Below are 20,685 nucleotides of genomic sequence, written 5' to 3'. Positions count from 1 at the left end.
CAGTTGTTGTGTAAACTGATTCTACAGTTGGTTACTAGCTATGTGAAAGTCTTTATTAGTTATTGATTAGTTAACGGAGTATTTGTATGGGAGTGTGAGAGTGTGTGTGGTTCGGTGGGGGGTGTGTGACTGTCCAAAGATGTGTGAATAGTTGATTCAGTAGATATATGAAGTTAAAACTACATGTTCTAACAGTTGTTTGGGTGAGTGAATCTCTTTATGGGTGTGGTGATGAGCAAATATATTTCTCAATGATACATGTCCAACAAACTAGAAAAATAAAAGGCAGTGTATGTGTCAGTTGTTGTATATAAATAAGTATACATAAGACACAATGATTGTGTGAGTGACTGTATGGATAACTGTATACTTGTAATAATGATTTTATAATTCACTAAGTATGACTTACTATCTAAATGAATAGAAGAAGTGGTGTTTGTATAAGTGTTTTGCTAAGTAAATATGTAAGTATGATTCATTGTTTGCATAAGTGAGTAGGATGACATCATATGTGAATAGGATGCGTGCTGTTTAATGTCGATATAGATGTATAAGTATTTTTGATAGTGTTCTATTGTTCATTGACAGCATGTATGAGTGAATCCATAGGTAAGTGATTAGATGTGTGTATACATCTATGAATCACTGAGTGGATTTGTCGATACTTGTATTGCTGTGACAATGGATTTAAATATGATACTCTGTATTTTACAAAGAGTGATGAAAAATTGTAATAGTGTATGAAAAGGTGTATGTGATTGTCAAGTGGATGATGTCATCAGTGAGGTCATTTGAGATGTCATCAGTGATGTTACTGACCATGTCATGAATGATCTAATATGTGACATCATCAGCAGTGGATTGCGGGTGCGCGAAATATAGTTAGTACAACTAACTATATAGGAGCAATTTCAATGGTTTTTTATGAGTAAAATGTCCAGCTAACTATAACACCACTAAAACTTATAGTTTTTTGAGTGAATTTCAAAGGTTTTTTAAAAGCTAATTCCTAACTATATAACTCCTGAAACCTATGGTTTTTTTCAGTGAATTTCAAAGGTTTTTTTAAATGCTAATTCCTAACTATATAAGGCCTGAAACCTATGTTTTTTTCAGTGAATTGCAAAGGTTTTTTAAATGCTAATTCCTAACTATATAAGGCCTGAAACCTATGGTTTTTTCAGTGAATTTCAAAGGTTTTTTAAATGCCAACTCTATTCGCGGATAACGTTTAAATATATTAATATCCTAGTGGGCCCACCTGAGCAGCCCTAAGGGGTCAGGGTGTTTCTACCCTGCCCCCTTTGTGTTGTTTTTCTGCTTTCTTGTGCCTAATTCCTAACTATAAAAGGCCTGAAAACTATGTTTTTTCCAGTGAATTTAGGTGTGCCATACTTTTGTCATAAGTAAGACTGTTAGCGCTCTAGTTGTTCTTTAGAACACTTTGGGACATTCTGTCATTGGGCTATAGTTGGGCTACATCTGGCTGATATTTGTGCTACATTTGTAGGTATATATAATATATATATTACCTACTGGCGATAGCCAGTAGGTATATATAGTTAGGATTGTTTTCCATAGGGAAATCGCAACATTCTATTGGGAATAACTTTGGCGCCGGTTGAGGAATCTTCCCGAAATTTTCCTTGACTTTGCCTCGCGGCTCTCCACTCCTTCCCTGAAAGTTTGGGGGGGATTCGTCAAGCGGGGGCCGAGATAAAGGGGGTCCCAAAACGTGTTTTCCCCATGTTAATTTCCATAGGGCGGTTGGACTCACTTTTAGCCCGAACGGCTGAATGGTTTTCCACCAAACTTGGCAAAATTGTAGGGACTGGTAGCCCGATGTGCCTTTGCTATGTCTCAAGATATGTGCTCCAGTGGTTTTTACGAAAATTAACTTTGAAAAAATATATATTGGGCTATATATATGTTAAAGCCCAAATGTAGCCCAATGTAGCCCAAAGATGGCCATCAGAGACACACAAAAAACAAATGTAGCCCAAATATCAGCCAGATGTAGCCCAACTATAGCCCAAAGGCAGAATGTCCCAGAGTGTTCTAAAGAACAGCTAGAGCGCTAACAGTCTTACTTATGACAAAAGTATGGCACACCTGAAGTCATCTTGATTGGAATAAAGTGGTAACACTTAAAACATTTAATTTGCAAAGGAACAAAATGAGGGGGTTCATTTTGCCATAGAAATTATGATTAGTGCTGAAGAAAGAAAAATTAGGGCACATTTTGAGTGACTTCTCAAATCCTCTTATATTTCATTAAACAAATTTTGATATGCAGTCTCCCAAGATGGCCACCAGAGACAAAAGAGCCCAAATATCAGCCAGATGTAGCCCAACTATAGCCCAATGGCAGAATGTCTCAGAGTGTTCTAAAGAACAACTAGAACGCTAACAGTATTACTTATGACAAAAGTATGGCACACCTGAAGTCATCTTGATTGGAATAAAGTGGTAACACTTAATACATTTAATTTGACAAGGAACAAAATGAGGGGTTTCATTTTGCTATAGAAATTATATATATATATATATATATATATATATATATATACATATACATATACACATATATATATATATACATATATACATATACACATATACACACACACACTGAAAAAACCATAGGTTACACACCAGTTATAGTTAGCTGGAAATGTTACTCGCATAAAACCATTGAAATTCCCACGTTATAGTTAGTTGGACTCACTATAACTTGCACGTCTGCAATGCACTGCTGATGACGTCACATATTACATCACTCATGCATATATTTAAATATTTAAACATTACTCGCTAATATATGTATTCACTAAGATACACTTAATAAGCCAGTTAACCAATCAATTCTTTTTTTTTTTAAACACTGAAAAAAACCATAGGTTTCATTCCTTATATAGTTAGGAATTAGCATTTAAAAAACCTTTGAAATTCACTGAAAAAACCCTAGGTTTCAGGCCTTATATAGTTAGGAATCAGCATTTATAAAACCTTTGAAATTCACTGAAAAAACCATAGGTTTCAGGCCTTATATAGTTAGGAATCAGCATTTAAAAAACCTTTGAAATTCACTGAAAAAACCATAGGTTTCAGGCCTTATATAGTTAGGAATTAGTTTTTAAAAAACCTTTGAAATTCACTCAAAAAACTACAAGTTTTAGTGGTGTTATAGTTAGCTGGACATTTTACTCATACAAAACCATTGAAATTGCTCCTATATAGTTAGTTGTATTAACTATTTCGCGCACCCGCAATCCACTGCTGATGATGTCACATATTAGATCATTCATGACATGGTCAGTGACATCACTGATGACATCTCAAATGACATCACTGATGACATCATCTACGTGACAATCACATACACCTTTTCATACACTATAACAATTTTTCATCACTGTTTGTAAAATACAGAGTATCATATTTAAATCCATTGTCACAGCAATACAAGTATCTAAAAATCCACTCAGTGATTCATAGATGTATACACACATCTAATCACTTACCTATGGATTCACTCATACATGCTGTCAATGAACAATAGAACACTATCAAAAATACTTATACATCTATATCGACATTAAACAGCACGCATCCTATTCACATATGAAGTCATCCTACTCACTTATGCAAACAATGGATCATACTTACATATTTACTTAGCAAAACACTTATACAAACACCACTTCTATTCATTTAGATAGTAAGTCATACTTAGTGAATTATAAAATCATTACTACAAGTATACAGTTATCCATACAGTCACTCACATAATCATTGTGTCTTATGTATACTTATTTATATACAACAACTGACACATACACTGCCTTTTATTTTTCTAGTTTTTTGGACCTGTACCTTTGAGAAATATATTTGCTCATCACCACACCCATAAAGAGATTCCATCACCCAAACTGTTAGAACATGTAGTTTTAACTTCATATATCTACTGAATCAACTATTCAAGCATCTTTGGACAGTCACACACCCCCCACCGAACCACACACACTTTCACACTCCCATACAAATACTCAGTTAACTAATCGATAACTAATATAGACTTTCACATAGCTAGTAACCAACTGTAGAATCAGTTTACACAACAACTGACAAAGTGATACAGATATTCACACAGTTTAGTCACTATCCACTATATTTAGTGAGACATTATAAATTAGTCAAGTAAACAGTCAATTACACTGCTACTAAATCCTCCATCCAAATATTTATTTATATATATCCACTCATTCTTCAATGTAAATTGCTATATATATAATGCATATTTAAATAACGAAGCAAACCACCTTCACTGGATGATGTCATTTGAGATGTCAGTGATGTCATTTGAGATGTCATCAGTGATGTCACTGAACAATGTCATGAATGATCTAATATGTGACATCATCAGCAGTGGATTGCGGGTGTGCGAAATATAGTTAGTACAACTAACTATATAGGAGCAATTTCATTGGTTTTGTATGAGTAAAATGTCCAGCTAACTATAACACCACTAAAACTTAGTTTTTTCAGTGAATTTCAAAGGTTTTTTTAAATGCTAATTCCTAACTATATAAGGCCTGAAACCTATGGTTTACACACACACACACACACACACACACACACACACACCCACCCCCCCCCCCCCTAGGGTAGAACGAAACTCGTCAGGATTGACATACCGAGACACCAATGAAGACATACCGAGACTCCAATGAAGAAATTAAATAACAACAAGTAACGCTACGGGTGTGGCTCACCTTTTTGGGGGAACATGGAATATTATATATATTTTTCTTTTTTTATATTTTTGTGTGCCAGCGATGAGGAATGCAGTTTTATGTCCATCCATGTGTTAGAGCTAGTCCTAATAAGTCTTTTCAAAGTATGCAGCACTGGTTAAATGTTACAGTCCACACAATGTGAAGAGTTGCATGAATTACAGCACTGGTTGCCACATGCCGTCCGTTCAAACGCATTTCTTTCTCCCAAATATTTTTTTGTAATACTGTGGCACAGTGCATGGTCTGCCAATGTCCCACTGAAAAAAAAGTGAGCAGGTTCTTTAAAGTGGCTGTGGTATCTTACATGCATCTTCAATGTGTTTCGCGTTAGAATTTAATGTATCTCATCACATATAGCATTTCTGCAATGTGCAGTATAAGCAGTTCTACAAACGTAGAAGTCAATTTCCAAAAATTGGTTCAGAAATGTTTGCTTTCGTCACCTCTGTTTGGGGGGCGGGGGGGGATGCCTAGGACTTTCACACCTATAGGCAGACCAGGTTAACATACTCCAGGCTTCTGCAACAAAGTAGGCATTAAGTTAGATAAAAATGCACATGCTGGGCAAGGGGGCTGCACAAAAGATCTGGTTTTGGCCCATGCCTGTTTGTTAGGCTATCGCTATCTCCTGTTTTTGATGTCTTACAATTAGCAATTGCTAGGATCTCTTTTCTCCTCAAGCATCAGTAGTAAGGTATCTGGAAAATTAGGGGGCACTATGATATGTCAAACAGACCGTTATAAGCAACACAAAATAATCAAAACAGGACCGTACAGCTGAAGTAAGCCCATATCTCATTTGTACAGTCCACATTTCCTGTATATGTAAACAAACTGTGCATAACTGCACATTAATAACACTTCTGCAGCTTCGGTCTCCAGAACAGGGCACACCACTCCATGTTAGGCGCAGAGAGCTGGAAACAAAGCTCCAGTAGGGTCTCCAGAACTGGTCTTCTTTTTTCCTTCATACTTCAGAGAGTGACTCTGCCTGGGAACACCGCACCTCAGTGTCACACAATGGTCACTGAGGCTAACAGCTTGTCATAGTAGACACCGCCTCCTTTCAGGAGTGGGCTGGTAAATTGCACAGTGACACAGCAGTGTGCCAAATGATTAGTACCCTTCCATTGAGCTCTTTCTGGTAGATAATTCATCTTTAGAATATTCCCCAGGCATCAGTCTGGAGCTGGAAACTTTTCAGAAATGTTCCTGTGCACTGGGTGGAACCAGGCTGGAAATGACTTGACAGCAGGGACGGCTCCCCCGCTAAGGCATAGGAGCATTGCCCCACTGCTCTCAGAGCAGTGGAAAAGTAAAAATATAAAATAACTCTATTTTATTTTTTGTAGATACAGGGCTAGGTTAGGGCGGGTGGGTGGGTGGGGCTGGGGTCACAGGAGGAGGAGTGGTCGACACGCGAAGTGCGCATGGCGGATTGACTGGACGTCTTGGGATGGCCAAACAGTAATGCACACTTGACAAGTTCCCCACCAGGCTGCAATGCACAGCCTGGTGGGAAACAAGCACAGGCTCATAGTCCGACTAAGTGCTGAGGCACATCACTTAGACCAATCACCATGCTTCTATCGTGGTGACAGCAGCATTGTGATTGGCTTAGGGGAGCCTGTGTGCTTCCTGACTGAGTCAGGAAGAGATGTGGTGAGACGACCGGGGAGAGACTGAAGAAGAGGCAAGTGGTTGGTTTTAAATAATATATATTTGTTGTTTTTAACGCCCCTCGCCGCCGCCACTCCTGTTCCCTACCAGTCACCACTGCTAAACAAAGCTGTATGTAAGCACCACTCTTGCGTGCAGACATACTGTCGCTCACCCTCTGATGTCGAGCTTGACACAGCCATCTGTACCAGTGTACAGATTCTTAACATGGAACCTTTGTAGATGTTAAAGTAGATAGCACTCTGGTCACAGTGCGCCTAGAAAGCGATGGCTGGAGCCGCATAAAAAGGCACCTCCCTAGCATTCAGATATCGGTTTCTTTCTGGACAATGTCCACACTGTCTGATGTGGAGCCCACAACTAAATTATTCATGCCAGTGAGCAAACCACTAAACTTGGACTGCTTCAGATGGAAAACAGGCCACCCCATAGAACTGTGAGGTGGACTGCTGGGCGACCTTGCATGGAACTCACGAAGAGGAGTGCTCGAAGGGTAGAAGCGGAGAGCAGCGGCTTTGAGGTACTGTCAGACCCCCCCCTCCTCTGCCACGTGTGTCAAGCTGCCTGGCTGGGATGCGATATGGTACGGTTCTATTTTGCTGCAGGCTCAATGAAGAAGACTGCTGACTGAGTGTGATGCTAAATAGATGGCCACAGGCTTGAATGAACGTGCGCAAGATCTGAGCGCGGTCTATGGTGATTTGCCCAGCTGCCCGCCATAACGTGCGGCTGGCGCCTTATCTTTAAGCGCATAGGCCAGAACGGACAGAAAGACTTGGGGACGGCGACCCGCTACAGAACTGGAAGTGCAGCTGAGTGCCAGAGCATAGTGGACGGGCGGAGCCGACAACGCGCATGGGCATAGCCCTAAGCGCTGAGAATCTGCATAATAACTGAGCACACAAACTGATATTGAGGGGAGTGACAACAGAATTACCTGGACATAGCTGCACATATTTGGGCGGGAGGCAGCGGATCGACTACAAAGCAGCTTATAAATTTGTCACATGTGGGGGCGCGCCGCGCCACGTACCTTCGTGAGTACACAGGCAGGGCCTGCTGGAAGCTGCTTACTGTAAATGCGTCAGTATTACATGTGATGCACACTGCCTACTGACCTAGTACATCCTGCATTATTACTGACTGTGATGCTAAACGCCGGTGGAAAGAAGAGTTGCTGAACTGCACATTCAGGCTTAGCTGACTAGACTGAATATTCCAGTGCAGTGAATTGCTGTTATTGCCTCATTGGGTCCACTTCAAGAGTCACTGAGAGTAGGGCTGAGAGAGAAAGTCGCCCTTGCTGTTACGGGTGGTCAACTGCTGGCTCCTGGAGGCCTCCTAGGGGCTACTATACTGGAGAAGTGAGAACTGAGAGTGGCTTGCGGACACCACTTACTTTATGAACTGCATATCTGGGCATGCCGAAATACTAGATGAAGCGTTGACTAGAACAAGAAAGCTGCGCTGCTGGCACTACTAGAGGGGATATTGACATTGCCATAGACTAGTGCCTTACTATTGGATTAACAGCGTGCACAGCTGGGCGCACTGCAAATTGCCTATGCTTACGGGATCCCCCCTGGCAGGAGGAGACCGCGGCAAGCGCACCGTGTCGGCCCCCACAAGCCCTTATAGAAGAAATAAAATGGGCTAGCAAGACAACAGACAGCCTAAATTGTCCTTTGACTCCGCACTCACCAAGAAAGGATTGCGGAGTACATCAGAAGCAGGAAGCTCACAAGATCCAACTGTCAATGTGGCGAGTCCCAACTCATCTACTTTGGACGTACAACAGCTGATGCTGGAAATGAGACAAGGTTTTGCCACGATAGTGGATAAAGTGGACCGTATGTCATCTAGAATGGACGCCATTGCACACAAAATAGACGTGCATGAAGAGCGGATCACTGCAGCCGAAAGACGAATCTCCGACAATGATGACACCACGGCCTCGCATGCCACTCAGCTTTCGAGAATGGATAACATCCTTAGGGTCATTGCGGCAAAGAACGAGGAGTTGGAAGCACGCAGCCGCCGCAATAATATCCGAATTATAGGTGTACCGGAATCCACCAACACGGGGCGTATGGAAGATTATGTGGAAAGAATACTCCTCGCTGCGGTGGGATCCGAGGCGTTCTCTAGTCAATTTATTGTCGAAAGGGCACATCGCTCACTCGGACCGCAACCCAAACCGGGTGCCCCGCCAAGACCCATCATTGCAAGGCTGCTAGATTATAGGGACCGAGATACTGCGTTACGAGCAGCGCGCACTATCCAAAATCTGGCATGCGAGGGAATCAAATTCTCCATCTACCCGGACTTTACGCCTATAGTGCAGGAGCAGAGACGCAAATTTCTAGAAGTTAAGAAAAAGCTCCGGGCGTTACAGATAGACTATGCACTGTTATACCCTGCGAAACTAAGAGTTACCCATCAGGCGAAGCAACATTTTTTCACTAACCCGCAACAAGTGGAAGATTACTTGAAAACATTGCGACGGGCGGGATTAGGACGCCGAGAAGATAATGTTGGGCAGGAGGAGGAGGAGTGATCATTGAACGGAGGCCTGTGCTCACAGGCTTTCGAGACATTGAAGGGATGTACTTTTTTCCTACACTTTACTGAAAGGCCCGAAGAACTGCCTCTCTCGTAAGGGAACACTTCTGCTGTACGGGAGTACCATGGACGGGTACTGGACTGTTGGTGGTAACGTATTCCAGGCACCACTCCCCTTCCCTTAGAATGTGCCTGACTAGGGCCATTTGGAAAACAGGGTATGGTGTAGGGGGTGGATAAATGTGCCCCTCAGATGACCCCGACAGGGAATAACCCAATAGACTTGTTTGCAGCGTTATGGTTTTTGGGGTGTTTGACCATGTTTCAGGGTGGGGGGAGGGATGGGGATTCTGGCAAGTTGGGGCTGCTTCAGTGGGTGGGAAGGGAGGGGCATATGTGCCATTTGAAAGGGGGGAGATTGGAAGCGATAAATGTCAGAGATGGTACAGGTTGATCAGACAGGAATTCATGATTTTACCAAGCGAGAGGGCATTCTCGCGGTGCAATTTGTACACTCAGGAGTTGCGTTCGGAGGATGTAATAGCATGTGTATTGCCTTAGGCCCCATCTTAGTTGACCATTGGCGTTTTAATACAGGGGGGTCCCTACGGATGCAGTTCAAGGCGTTGAGTCGCCGTACGGTTGCATGATCTGCTGCCTATTATTTACAGACCACACTACAGATGGGGGACACTGATCTGAATATATTGACTTGGAATGTGAGAGGTTTGGGGGACCCAAGGAAGCGTCGGCAAATCCTGGCATATTTAGACCGCCACTCGGTTCACATAGCCTTTCTTCAAGAAACTCACTTTAAGGCACATGCCACCCACATGTTTGCCAAACGATGGGCCAGCCACACAGTTTTCTCAGCTTTCTCGACGTACGCTAGGGGTACGGCTATACTGGTAAAAAGAGGCACGCCCTTTCATATGGCAGGTACCATGGTAGACACTCATGGGAGATACTGTATGATGTGGGGAAGGCTGGGACACATTGCGATCACCCTGGTTTGCTGCTATGGTCCAAACATTGATGATCCGCAATTCTTTGTGGAGTTGTGGGCAGCAATTGTGGGGACAGGCCCGCAGCATATAGTTTGGGGAGGAGACTTCAACACTACTATTGATCCGATATTAGACAGGTCACACCCAGCCCCTCACCACTACACTAAGGCAAGGGCGGCATTACGGGCGGAGATTGATGATCATACATTGCTAGACGCCTGGAGACACCTGCATATTGATGTGCGGGAGGGTACACACTTTACAGCGCAGGCACGATCTTGGGCCAGACTAGACTATATTTTTATGTCACCACAGTTACATACCGCACTGGTTAGATCACACCTCCCTAGGACGTACTCTGAACATTCTCCCGTACAAATCACATTAAGGTCGGCAGATCAGGGTCCTCCACCCTCTGCCTGGCGAATGCAACCTACAATGTTACTTGACACTGCATTTCAAGAGGAACTCCGCGAGGAATGTTTAGATTTTTTTTTAGAAGAAATAAAGATTCGGTCAATGATGTGGAAACTATCTGGGACGCATTCAAGTTGACGCTGAGGGGTTTCTGCATTGCTAAAGGTTCCGGTGTCTTAAAGAGCATACTGGCCCGGTTGAGGAAACTGGAATTAGAACTTAAGGACGCTGAGGCATCCCTGATTATAGGCCCTGCGGATGCTGTTCTTTCGACTATCCGTGAGAAAATCTCGGAATACACTGAGGAAGCCACTAGAGAGTCGAAGTTCAGAGGCAAATATTGGACTGCTCGCCGATATGGTGAGGGTGAGTGACCGGGGAAAGCACTGGCAGCTACGATTAAATTGGCACGTGCGCCTAATGTGATAATAGAAATCGAAGATCCAGAGGGTGAGGTCTTCAGGGATACTACACGAATACTGAATGCATTTGTGATGCATTATAGTACGCTATACACATCTACTAGATCCGGGGACCTACACTTGAAGGAATATCTCGCTGATGTGTCCCTTGGATGGCCGAGTGATGCACAGCGAGCCTTCTTAAGCGCCCCATTTGAGCTGGACGAAATACGCGACGCAATCATGCATATGAGGTCGGGTAAAGCAACGGGCCTTGACGGGATCCCCATAGAATTCTACAAAACGTACATTGACTTTATGGCTCCTGTGTTGCGTGAGGTTTACGAAGATGCCCTTGAAGTAGGCCACTTGCCTTCCTCCATGCGTTCAGCGCTCATTACATCACTACTCAAACCCGGGAAGCCTGCGAATAAATGTGACTCATATCGACCTCTTTCATTGTTGAATTGTGACGTGAAGATACTGGCAAAAGTCATTGCTACACGTATTAGCCTTCTCCTTCCTACTCTGATCCTACCCGATCAATCGGGCTTTGTGCCTGGTAGAGCGACGTCACATAATCTGCGCACTTTTTTCTCGATCCTCAATTCTGTGCATGAAGATCTACCAATGGCGGCAATATTCCTTGACGCCACAAAAGCCTTCGATTCGCTGGAGTGGGACTATGTGTTCCAAGTGCTTGAGAGAATGGGGTTTCCAGCAATATTTATCTCATGGATTAGATTATTATACGAGACTCCCGTGGCTAGAGTCCTCATTAACGGCAGACTTTCCTTTGAATTCCCTGTCACAAGGGGCACGCGGCAGGGGTGCCCCCTATCCCCGCTCCTATTTGCTATCGCTACGGAACCACTCGCCGCAAAGTTGAGACAACATCATAAAGATAGTGCACTGCGATGCTTTCAGAGACAAATACTTATATCTATGTATGCAGACGACATTACTTTATATGTGCGCGATCCTAGTGTTAACCTGAACCCCATTCTCAGGGAGTTTATCAGATTTGGTAGACTCTCCGGAGTCCAGCTCAATTGGAGTAAGTCGTGCATATTCCCACTTACGGCGTCCACGAGCCAGTTTGGACTAGACTACCCCCTTACTTGGTGTGTCGGTGACTTTAAATATTTAGGTATCCATATAGAAAAAGGTCGCGATTAATTGCTCAGAACCAATTATGGCACTACTATGACTCGCATTAGTGATAACATCACGAGGTGGATTACTCTGCCCCTCTCCATGGCAGGTAGGGCATCTTTGATTAAGATGGTGATCCTTCCTAAATTATTGTATCTATTCTTAAACATCCCCTTCCACCCCGGAAGATATTTCTTCCAGCTACTTCGCACAGAGCTAACTAGACTTATTTGGGGCGGGAAGTCACCTCGGCTCAAGTGGGAAATATTGATTAGGCCATACACTCATGGCGGGTTTGGCATACCAGACTTTGAATTATACTATCAGGCTGCACAGGCGCACTATGCATTCTTCTGGATACGTCAGCCTAGATACATGCCACAGTTGGCAGCAGAGCACTGGCTAGCTCATCCGATCCCGATAGAAGGGGCGTTATACTCGTTGGTGCCTGGCAGAGACAAGACACCCACGACTGTGATGAGCACGATTACAGCCTGGAACCGTATGACTGTTAGGTTGAAGACTGAGATGCTATATGCACCGCTCTTGCCGCTCGTTTACCATCCGGAGGTGCCGCTCCTGCAAGAGGCGGTGTTCCATAGGCTGCTCCGCAGTATCCACGTCTCGACATGGGGAGACCTGTACCACAATGGGGAATTCCGATCTATGGCACATTTGTTTGAGGGTATACATCCATCTCCACTGGACGTTTTTCTATACGTTAGACTACGTCAGGGCTTAAAGGCGATTACGCCTGATTTCCCTCGGGAGCCCCAGGTCTTCGCTCCCCTGCAGCGTGTCCTCCTTAGTGATACCCCTAATAAACTGGTTTCGACACTGTACAAGTCTGTGCACACGCTGGTAGACTATGCACCATTAACGGCTAGATTATGGTGGGATCAGGAATTGGAATCGCCACTCACAGATAAACAATGGGAATTCTGTCTTCAACAAACTGAGCGCATCTCCTCGAGCAGCAGATACAGAATTATTCATTATAAATTTATACACCGACTGTATTATACTCCGGTCCGTATGTGTCGGCTTCGGACCACTGATAACTGTGACAGGTGCGGCACCCCGGGGGCTGATTTTTTGCACCTGGTGTGGGCGTGTGACGCAGTACAGTTATACTGGAAACAGGTGTTCACAGCACTGTCCGACATGATTCACACACTAATAGACCCATCCCCGGTTGTAGCGCTACTGGGATATACGGAGCCCATACAGGTAGCACTTCGCAAGTTTGTTGCCTTGGCCCTCTTGGTAGCTAAAAGGCGGGTTGCATGTCGATGGGGAAGGGCCCCTAAATTTAAGGACTGGTTGCGAGACCTTGCTTATTGTCAAGAGCAATTACATACGTATTCTGAATTATTACCAGTCGCCTCCAGACCCACGGATATATGGTCCCCATTACAATGTTATCTGTTAGATGGACACAGTGATAATGAGGAGGAATAACTCTAAGTGATCCCTTAATGTTATTGATGTCTTAGAGACTGTACACACAGCTGCCTTGGGGGTACAGGGAGGGGGGACAGGGCCTACTGAATGTATACCATATGTCGTACTCTTCAGATTTTTGTAACTGAATCACAGTGTATGCACGCATTGAACATTTTGACTTTAGGATATTTTTTGTATTTGCAATTTCGGACCGAACTGAGCGGCTTCTTCCTTTTGCAGTGTGGAGATATTTATGGGGGAATGTGTTCTTTATATGTCTACCTAGGGTGACGCTGGGACCTATGTTTGATGCAATGTGGGATCCTTTGGGATATTACAATGTTACTGTATTTAGAACTGTGATGCCGAGGCCGGAGTAGTGTACGTGCTTAATGATGATGTGATGGTATGTGTACAAGACTTGCACTGATTTATGTTGTAAGGTCACAAAAATTCCAAAAATAAAGTTTAAAAAAAAAAACTGTGAGGTGGGAGGGCATTGAGATACACCAGAAGGAGAACTAGCCATGGTAAGTACCTTGTTCTTCAGATGGGTGCTTCTAGCTGAAGATTCCTAGCCATTAGAAAAAATAATAAAATCATAGCTCCCAAAAGCGGAGGGTCTGTGAAGTGGACTCAGAACAAAATATCCTTCAGGACCGAACGGGCAAAATGTCTTTCCTGTTGAAGTTGGTAGTCAGGGCAGTAGTATTTCATGAAATTGTGCACCTAACTGATGTCACAAATAGACATTACACATGCCCTAGCAGTGGAAACTACCGTAGCCCTGGTGGAATGAGTCCGCAGTCCTTTAAGGAGCTAATTTTTGACTAGTGCATTGCACATTTTAATGGACAATGCTACCTTCCTACGCTCCTGAAAATCCCCACAAAGGGCTGATAGTCCACCCAATGGTCCCTGGTCTCCTAGTCTTTCTAGGGTTGAGGAGGGGAAAAATGCTGGGAGAGTGATGGAATGCCAACTGTGGAAAGGAGTCATGAATTTAGGCAAAAAGGGCACCAGAGTTCAAGCACCAGTTTACTGGACAAAAAGCTGGGTTAGGGTGTTTGTATCACCAGTGTCTGAAGTGAACTACTGTGGCGAGCTGAAATTATTGTTATGAGGAAGACAGTTTTAAAGGTCAGAAGATGTACAGAGTAGCTGTACATCGGCTTCAAGGGCGTACACATGATAAGTGTCAAGATCAAGTTAAGGTCCCACTGTGGCATCATAACGATTTAGAAGGAAAGGAGTGTCAAAGTGCATCACAACAGGAGTTTAAGGACGGATGGTCCGGTAAAATAAAAAATGTTGAAAGGGTCAAATTGTGTAAAAACAAGGGATTTCAGGGAATATACATCAAATGGGTCATCCAACAGTTTAACCTGTAAAGGGCCTGTCTTCCAGGCTGCACACAAGGCCAAAAATGTGTTCAAGCACCCTGTATAAATGGTCTTCGTGGAAGGACACTTGGCAGAAATAATGACATTCAACAGTTTAAGAGGCAGCTCAAATGCAGTTAACTGCCGCGGCTTAATCTCCACACATGGATGTGTAGATTGCGTAGGCTCCTGTGAAGGCCCTTGTCCTGCAGCTCCGACAGGAGATCCTCTTGAAGTAAAAGTTTGATTGGCGAGCAGATAGCCATGCACATGAGTTTCTAGGTACCACATTCTCATGGTCCAATTGAGAGTCGCTAGGACTACTTAGGCCAGGCTGTTTAAAAAAATATTTTTCAGAACTCTGAGCAGGGAAGGGCTAGAACACCTAGGAGTCTTGAGCTTCATTCTATCGGAATGCGTCTAATTAATGTTGTTGCAGTAATTTCAAACCTTTGACTTTGCACATTCGGAGTCCTTCATTATCCTAATTCTGCTAAAAAAAGGGGTTGTTTGGGTAAAAATAAATTCTTATTAGTAGAGTCAACACTAACCACTGTGTTGCATCCTGAAAAAGGAGTTTGCTCTTCCCCAGACCAAAACACTTAAAAGTGTCTACCAGTATTGATTACGTGAATCCCACATGTTGTAGACCCCTTTGGCTGATCTAATATTTTCAATATACTGATTTACACCTGTATGATTCATGGTCTGTATATGTGTGTGATGCAAAATTCTTTGACATCTTACACTGGTATGAGAGGCACTATAAAACAAATTAACTACATGAGAGAGGACCTAGAGAGAAGCGACACTGCTGGAGGGTGATAGTGAAGGAATCGTTGAAGAGCTCATTTGATGTATCCTGTAGTGGTCAAGCTCACTTTCTATGCAACGAATGGGACAAAATTTGCCAGGGCTGCTTTGGGTTCCTAGTCTGGCCCTAGTTCTGCAGGACTACAATTACTGGTCTTTCACATTCAGAGCTTTCGCATTAAACTAAGTTCACTTGGATCACCTAGGGGTGGGGAAAAAAATGTAGCAGAACTGTCAGTCTTAGTTACAGCAACAGGGTCAGTGAATTGAAATCATAAACAGAGACCCAACAATAGATAAACAAAATACAGAGGAGTTTGTACAGGATTAACGGTTTTTATTAATATAGTTGTATGCAGCATATAAACAGTCAAGAATCAGCAATGCATAGATACAAGTCAGACATCTATAAGACAAAAGTAGCAGAACATTACATAACATTAACTTTATGTCCATTACAATGAGTTGATGCTTCTCCGGCATATCTGTATCGACAGCCAGCTTTAATGATTCAACCCTGGTTAGTATACGAAGGGCACAGGTCCACCCTCTAACTAGAGGAGTGAGGGAAAGGGGCGAGGTATTTCATCCCTCTTGAGCTCCTGGACCCTGCCTCATACCAGAGTTTTAGTTATCTTCCCCCTTTACAGCGAGCCCATAAAATTGTATCCAAGGAGTCCAGATCTTACAAAACTTTCGGGGGCACCTCTCCCCTGGTAGGTCACTTTTTCCACTACCATGTACAGATCCATATGCGCCCTCCACTCAGTAAGCGTAGGCAGGTTTGGGACTCCCCATTGGCGAGCAATATTACTCTTGGCCACTTAGAGTCCTAAGTTGTATAGAAGAAGTTGGTAGCGTGGCAGGTCTATTTCAAGAGGAATGCCCAATTGGGCATATTTCGGCTCCAGCTCTAGGTTCGCCCCCAGCTACCTGAATCTAGTATCGTTGGATCTTCCTACACTGCCAAAGCCTATGTATATACGCGCAGAGTTCTGTTTTGCATCGCAGGCACTGAGGTGTTTGAGCCCTACCCATGTTATGGAGACGAACCCGATCAAAGAACACTCTATGAAAGGACCTTAAATTGTATTAGACGCAACCGTTGTTTGATTGCCACCTCTCATGGGTGCATCAGGGCCGCCTCCCAATCTAGATCTTCCAGAGTTCCCGTAACAGCTTCCCACCTTGCCCTGAGCGCCCCTAATTTATCTGGCACATTATTTATTAACATTTTGTAGGTCCAAGAGATAGTCTTCAGAGAGAGTTCTTCCTGCAGTAGTCTACCTTCGAGAGGGGCAAACTCTGGTAGCTCCACCGTATCTATCTCTTCTGCCCGCCATGCATGTTGCAGTCTGAGATACGAATATCTCTGGGTGTCCGACAGTTGAAATGTGTTTGGTCGCTTTTCAAAGGAAGCTAGAGTGCCTCCCTCTATAACGTCACCTACTTAAGTGATCCAGATTATATTCCATTTTCTAAGGTCGCGGAGTTTATCAAGCTCTGGCGATCTTGCACCCTCCCAAAAAGGAGTTTCTCTTGTAATCTGTTTGACCCATCCCATCTGCCTTTAACTCGTCTGTATTTTTACCACAAATACACACTACAGGAGTATTCCCTGTACTATGCATACATACATAACATATGTTGAGATAGCTACTGTTCTGGGGCTCATGACATTACTAGTAATTAAATCCAAATCATCTTACCTTCCAAGGCCTCCTTATGCCCTTAAAAAACTCTGGCATCCACATGGGTAGAACAACAGCTTCTTTTAATAGTTTTTTGGCATCTTCTAGGTCCGCAATATCATCCCTGAAAGCAAATAAGATTGGTCACGGACAAGACAGTGGGTTAATAATATAAGTACACTTGTAAAAATCTAATACTTACAATAGTGCCTTTTATACTACTATTCCTTGGCCTCCTCCCTCAAAGGTTAGTGGACTGCAATCTCTAGCACAACAAAGACCTAAAGTTTGAGTTAATAATTCCAGTGCTGGAATTGCAAATAGAAATACTTTTCTAAAAGAATTCACCATCTTGGGGGGTGTTCGCAGGGCAGATGTAGTGATGACGTGGGGGGGGGCTTGGGAGAGACAAGGGGACTGGGGGGTAGGGGACTGGTGGGAGGAGGGTTTCTAATGTTACTTTGCCAAGGATAATGAGGCTTCGATTCAGGGCGCTGGCACTGTAGCTGGGATTCAACCACAAACTACAGAGCAGTCGGCAGGCATGCCTATTGTGACGCGGAAACCTCACCTGGCTCATTAGCATTGCCTTAAGAACACCTTATCAGTCTCTCTCGACAGCCACCAGAACCCCAGTTACAGCGTAGCCTGCAAAGGTTGCACCCGTTTGCCTGAGTCCTCAACATCCTTTCTAATCTGTGCCCCCCAACAACAGCGTAAATGGGCAGGTAGAGCGATCACACAAAAAGCTATCCAGAAGTGCAAGCTTTTATATAAAGATCTTAAGCATTTAAAAGTGATGTTATTTTCTTGCATATTTAGCATAATCATGCCATAGCAATAACTTCAAGCAGAGCAATACAATTACTGAGCTCATTTGCATAGAGCAAGGAAGGAGACTTAAGAACCATTGCTCTGTCAAGGTCCCACTTAACAGCACTGCAATTTGTAATGCATTTTAGACGCTATGCTGCTGGCCACAAAACCCCAATGCACAACCGGTTGGCAACTAAAACAATGGGGGAAAGAGGCGCAGCTCCACACCTTGCTAGAAAAAACAAAAGTGGCTGTGGTGCTCAAGGTTCTGACCAGAATCAAACAAAAGAATAGTGTGCATTATTATAGATTCTGGAATGGTGGCTAAATCACACACATGCTACTTTGCACATAGCTCGAAGAGTAAGATGTTCATATTTCTACTTACAACTCCAGGCAGGAACTTTAGAGTACCCAAATTTCAGAATTTACTTTATTTCATATTTAACTGAACTCACCATCGAACATTCGGGTTTTGCGAAATGATATCCCTTTCCAAAGCCTCCACCAAGTCTTTATCATAGCCAGTGCCATCAAATTTCTGCAGCTCACACTCTGGAACTTCAGGAGTTGGTTTGTTCTGAGAGAGGAAAAAATACTGTGATTGGCTCTTTGATGTATGGTGCAACTGTGTTTTTCAGCTAAATATGTTGGTTTTATTAACAGCATTGTTCAACTGTCTTCCTTCATGAACAATAAACATGTGCACTGCAAAAAGTAATACATTGTTACATATCACGATAAAGGTTCAGTGCCAAAATACTATAATAAAGTGGTAACCGTAAAAACTCCTTTCCGAGGGGCCACGGGGTAAGCAAGAGCTACTGGGCCCAACTGTGGTTGGTTGATGCTTTTATTTGTTGTGCCCAAGCTATAACGGGTTCTGGGTAACTTGGCTAAGTCTATCCTGTCCAGCACATGAGTGAAGAATCTGTGATCGAGCAGTCATGTTCATTACATGGCAGGAGTCCAGTCCGGTGGAGGGTGAGAGCGAGACCCACAGACCAGAAAGAGAGAGAAAGCGAGATAGGCCAGGTGAGTGTGAGAGAGAGTGTGAGAGAGAGTGTGAGAGAGAGTGTGAGAGAGAGCGAGACCCACAGACCAGTAAGAGAGAGAGAGAGAGCGAGACCCACAGACCAGCAAGAGAGAGAGAGAGAGAGAGAGAGCGAGACCCACAGACCAGCAAGAGAGAGAGAGAGAGAGAGAGAGCGAGACCCACAGACCAGCAAGAGAGAGAGAGAGAGAGAGAGCGAGACCCACAGACCAGCAAGAGAGAGAGAGAGAGAGAGAGCGAGACCCACAGACCAGCAAGAGAGAGAGAGAGAGAGAGCGAGACCCACAGACCAGCAAGAGAGAGAGAGAGAGAGAGAGCGAGACCCACAGACCAGCAAGAGAGAGAGAGAGAGAGAGAGAGCGAGACCCACAGACCAGCAAGAGAGAGAGAGAGAGAGAGAGATCGAGACCACAGACCAGCAAGAAGGAGAGAGAGAGAGCGAGACACAGACCAGCAAGAGAGAGAGAGCGAGACACAGACCAGCAAGAGAGAGACAGAGAGAGACAGACAGAGAGAGACAGAGAGAGACAGAGAGAGACAGAGAGAGACACAGAGAGACAGAGAGAGACAGAGAGAGACAGAGAGAGACAGAGAGAGACAGAGAGAGACAGAGAGAGACAGAGAGAGACAGAGAGAGACAGAGAGAGACAGAGAGACAGAGAGACAGAGAGACAGAGAGACAGAGAGACAGAGAGACAGAGAGACAGAGAGACAGAGAGACAGAGAGACAGAGAGACAGAGAGACAGAGAGACAGAGAGACAGAGAGACAGAGAGACAGAGAGACAGCGCGAGAGAGAGAGAGAGAGCGCGAGAGAGAGAGAGAGAGAGAGAGCGCAAGAGAGCGAGAGAGAGGACAGAGAGAGAGAGCGAGAGAGAGAGAGAGCGAGAGAGAGAGAGAGAGAGAGAGAGACAGAGAGGACAGAGAGAGAGAGCGAGACCAGCAAGAGAGAGAAAGAGAGAGAGAGAGAGAGAGAGAGAGAGAGAGATAGATAGAGAGCGCAAGAGAGCGCGAGAGAGGACAGCGAGAGAGCGAGACAGAGAGAGAGAGCGAGACAGAGAGAGAGAGAGAGAGAGAGAGTGAGACACACAGAGAGAGAGCGAGACACACAGAGACAGAGAGAGACACACCGAGATCAGAGACAGAGAGAGAGCGCGAGACACACAGAGGACAGAGAGCGAGAGAGTGAGACACACAGACAGAGAGAGCGAGACACACAGAGAGACAGAGAGACAGAGAGAGGACAGAGAGAGAGCGAGACACACAGAGGACAGAGAGAGAGCGAGACACACATAGACCAGAGACAGAGCGAGAGAGCGAGACACAGAGGACAGAGAGAGAGCGAGACAGACAGAGACCAGAGAGAGCGAGAGAGCGAGACAGAGGACAGAGAGAGAGCGAGACACACAGACAGAGAGAGAGAGCGAGACACACAGACAGAGAGAGAGCGAGACACAGAGACA

General features: G+C 44.2%; 1 protein-coding gene across 2 annotated transcripts in view; it reads right to left on the bottom strand.

Annotated features, from left to right (window-relative positions):
* The window catches only part of KATNA1 (katanin catalytic subunit A1), a 238,991-nt gene that overhangs the window by 152,016 nt on the left and 66,290 nt on the right, over positions 1-20,685 (bottom strand). For both annotated transcript variants that reach the window (XM_078648652.1, XM_078648653.1), the window contains exons 5-6: positions 18,628-18,749; positions 17,372-17,477 (exon numbers count right to left, since the gene is read on the bottom strand). In XM_078648652.1, the coding sequence (XP_078504778.1) occupies positions 17,372-17,477; positions 18,628-18,749 (228 nt within the window). The remainder of the gene's footprint in view (positions 1-17,371; positions 17,478-18,627; positions 18,750-20,685) is intronic.

Source organism: Lissotriton helveticus, chromosome 6 (genome assembly GCF_964261635.1).
Source record: "Lissotriton helveticus chromosome 6, aLisHel1.1, whole genome shotgun sequence".
NCBI classification, from domain to species: domain Eukaryota; kingdom Metazoa; phylum Chordata; class Amphibia; order Caudata; family Salamandridae; genus Lissotriton; species Lissotriton helveticus.
This window is presented reverse-complemented; position numbering and strand designations above follow the sequence as displayed.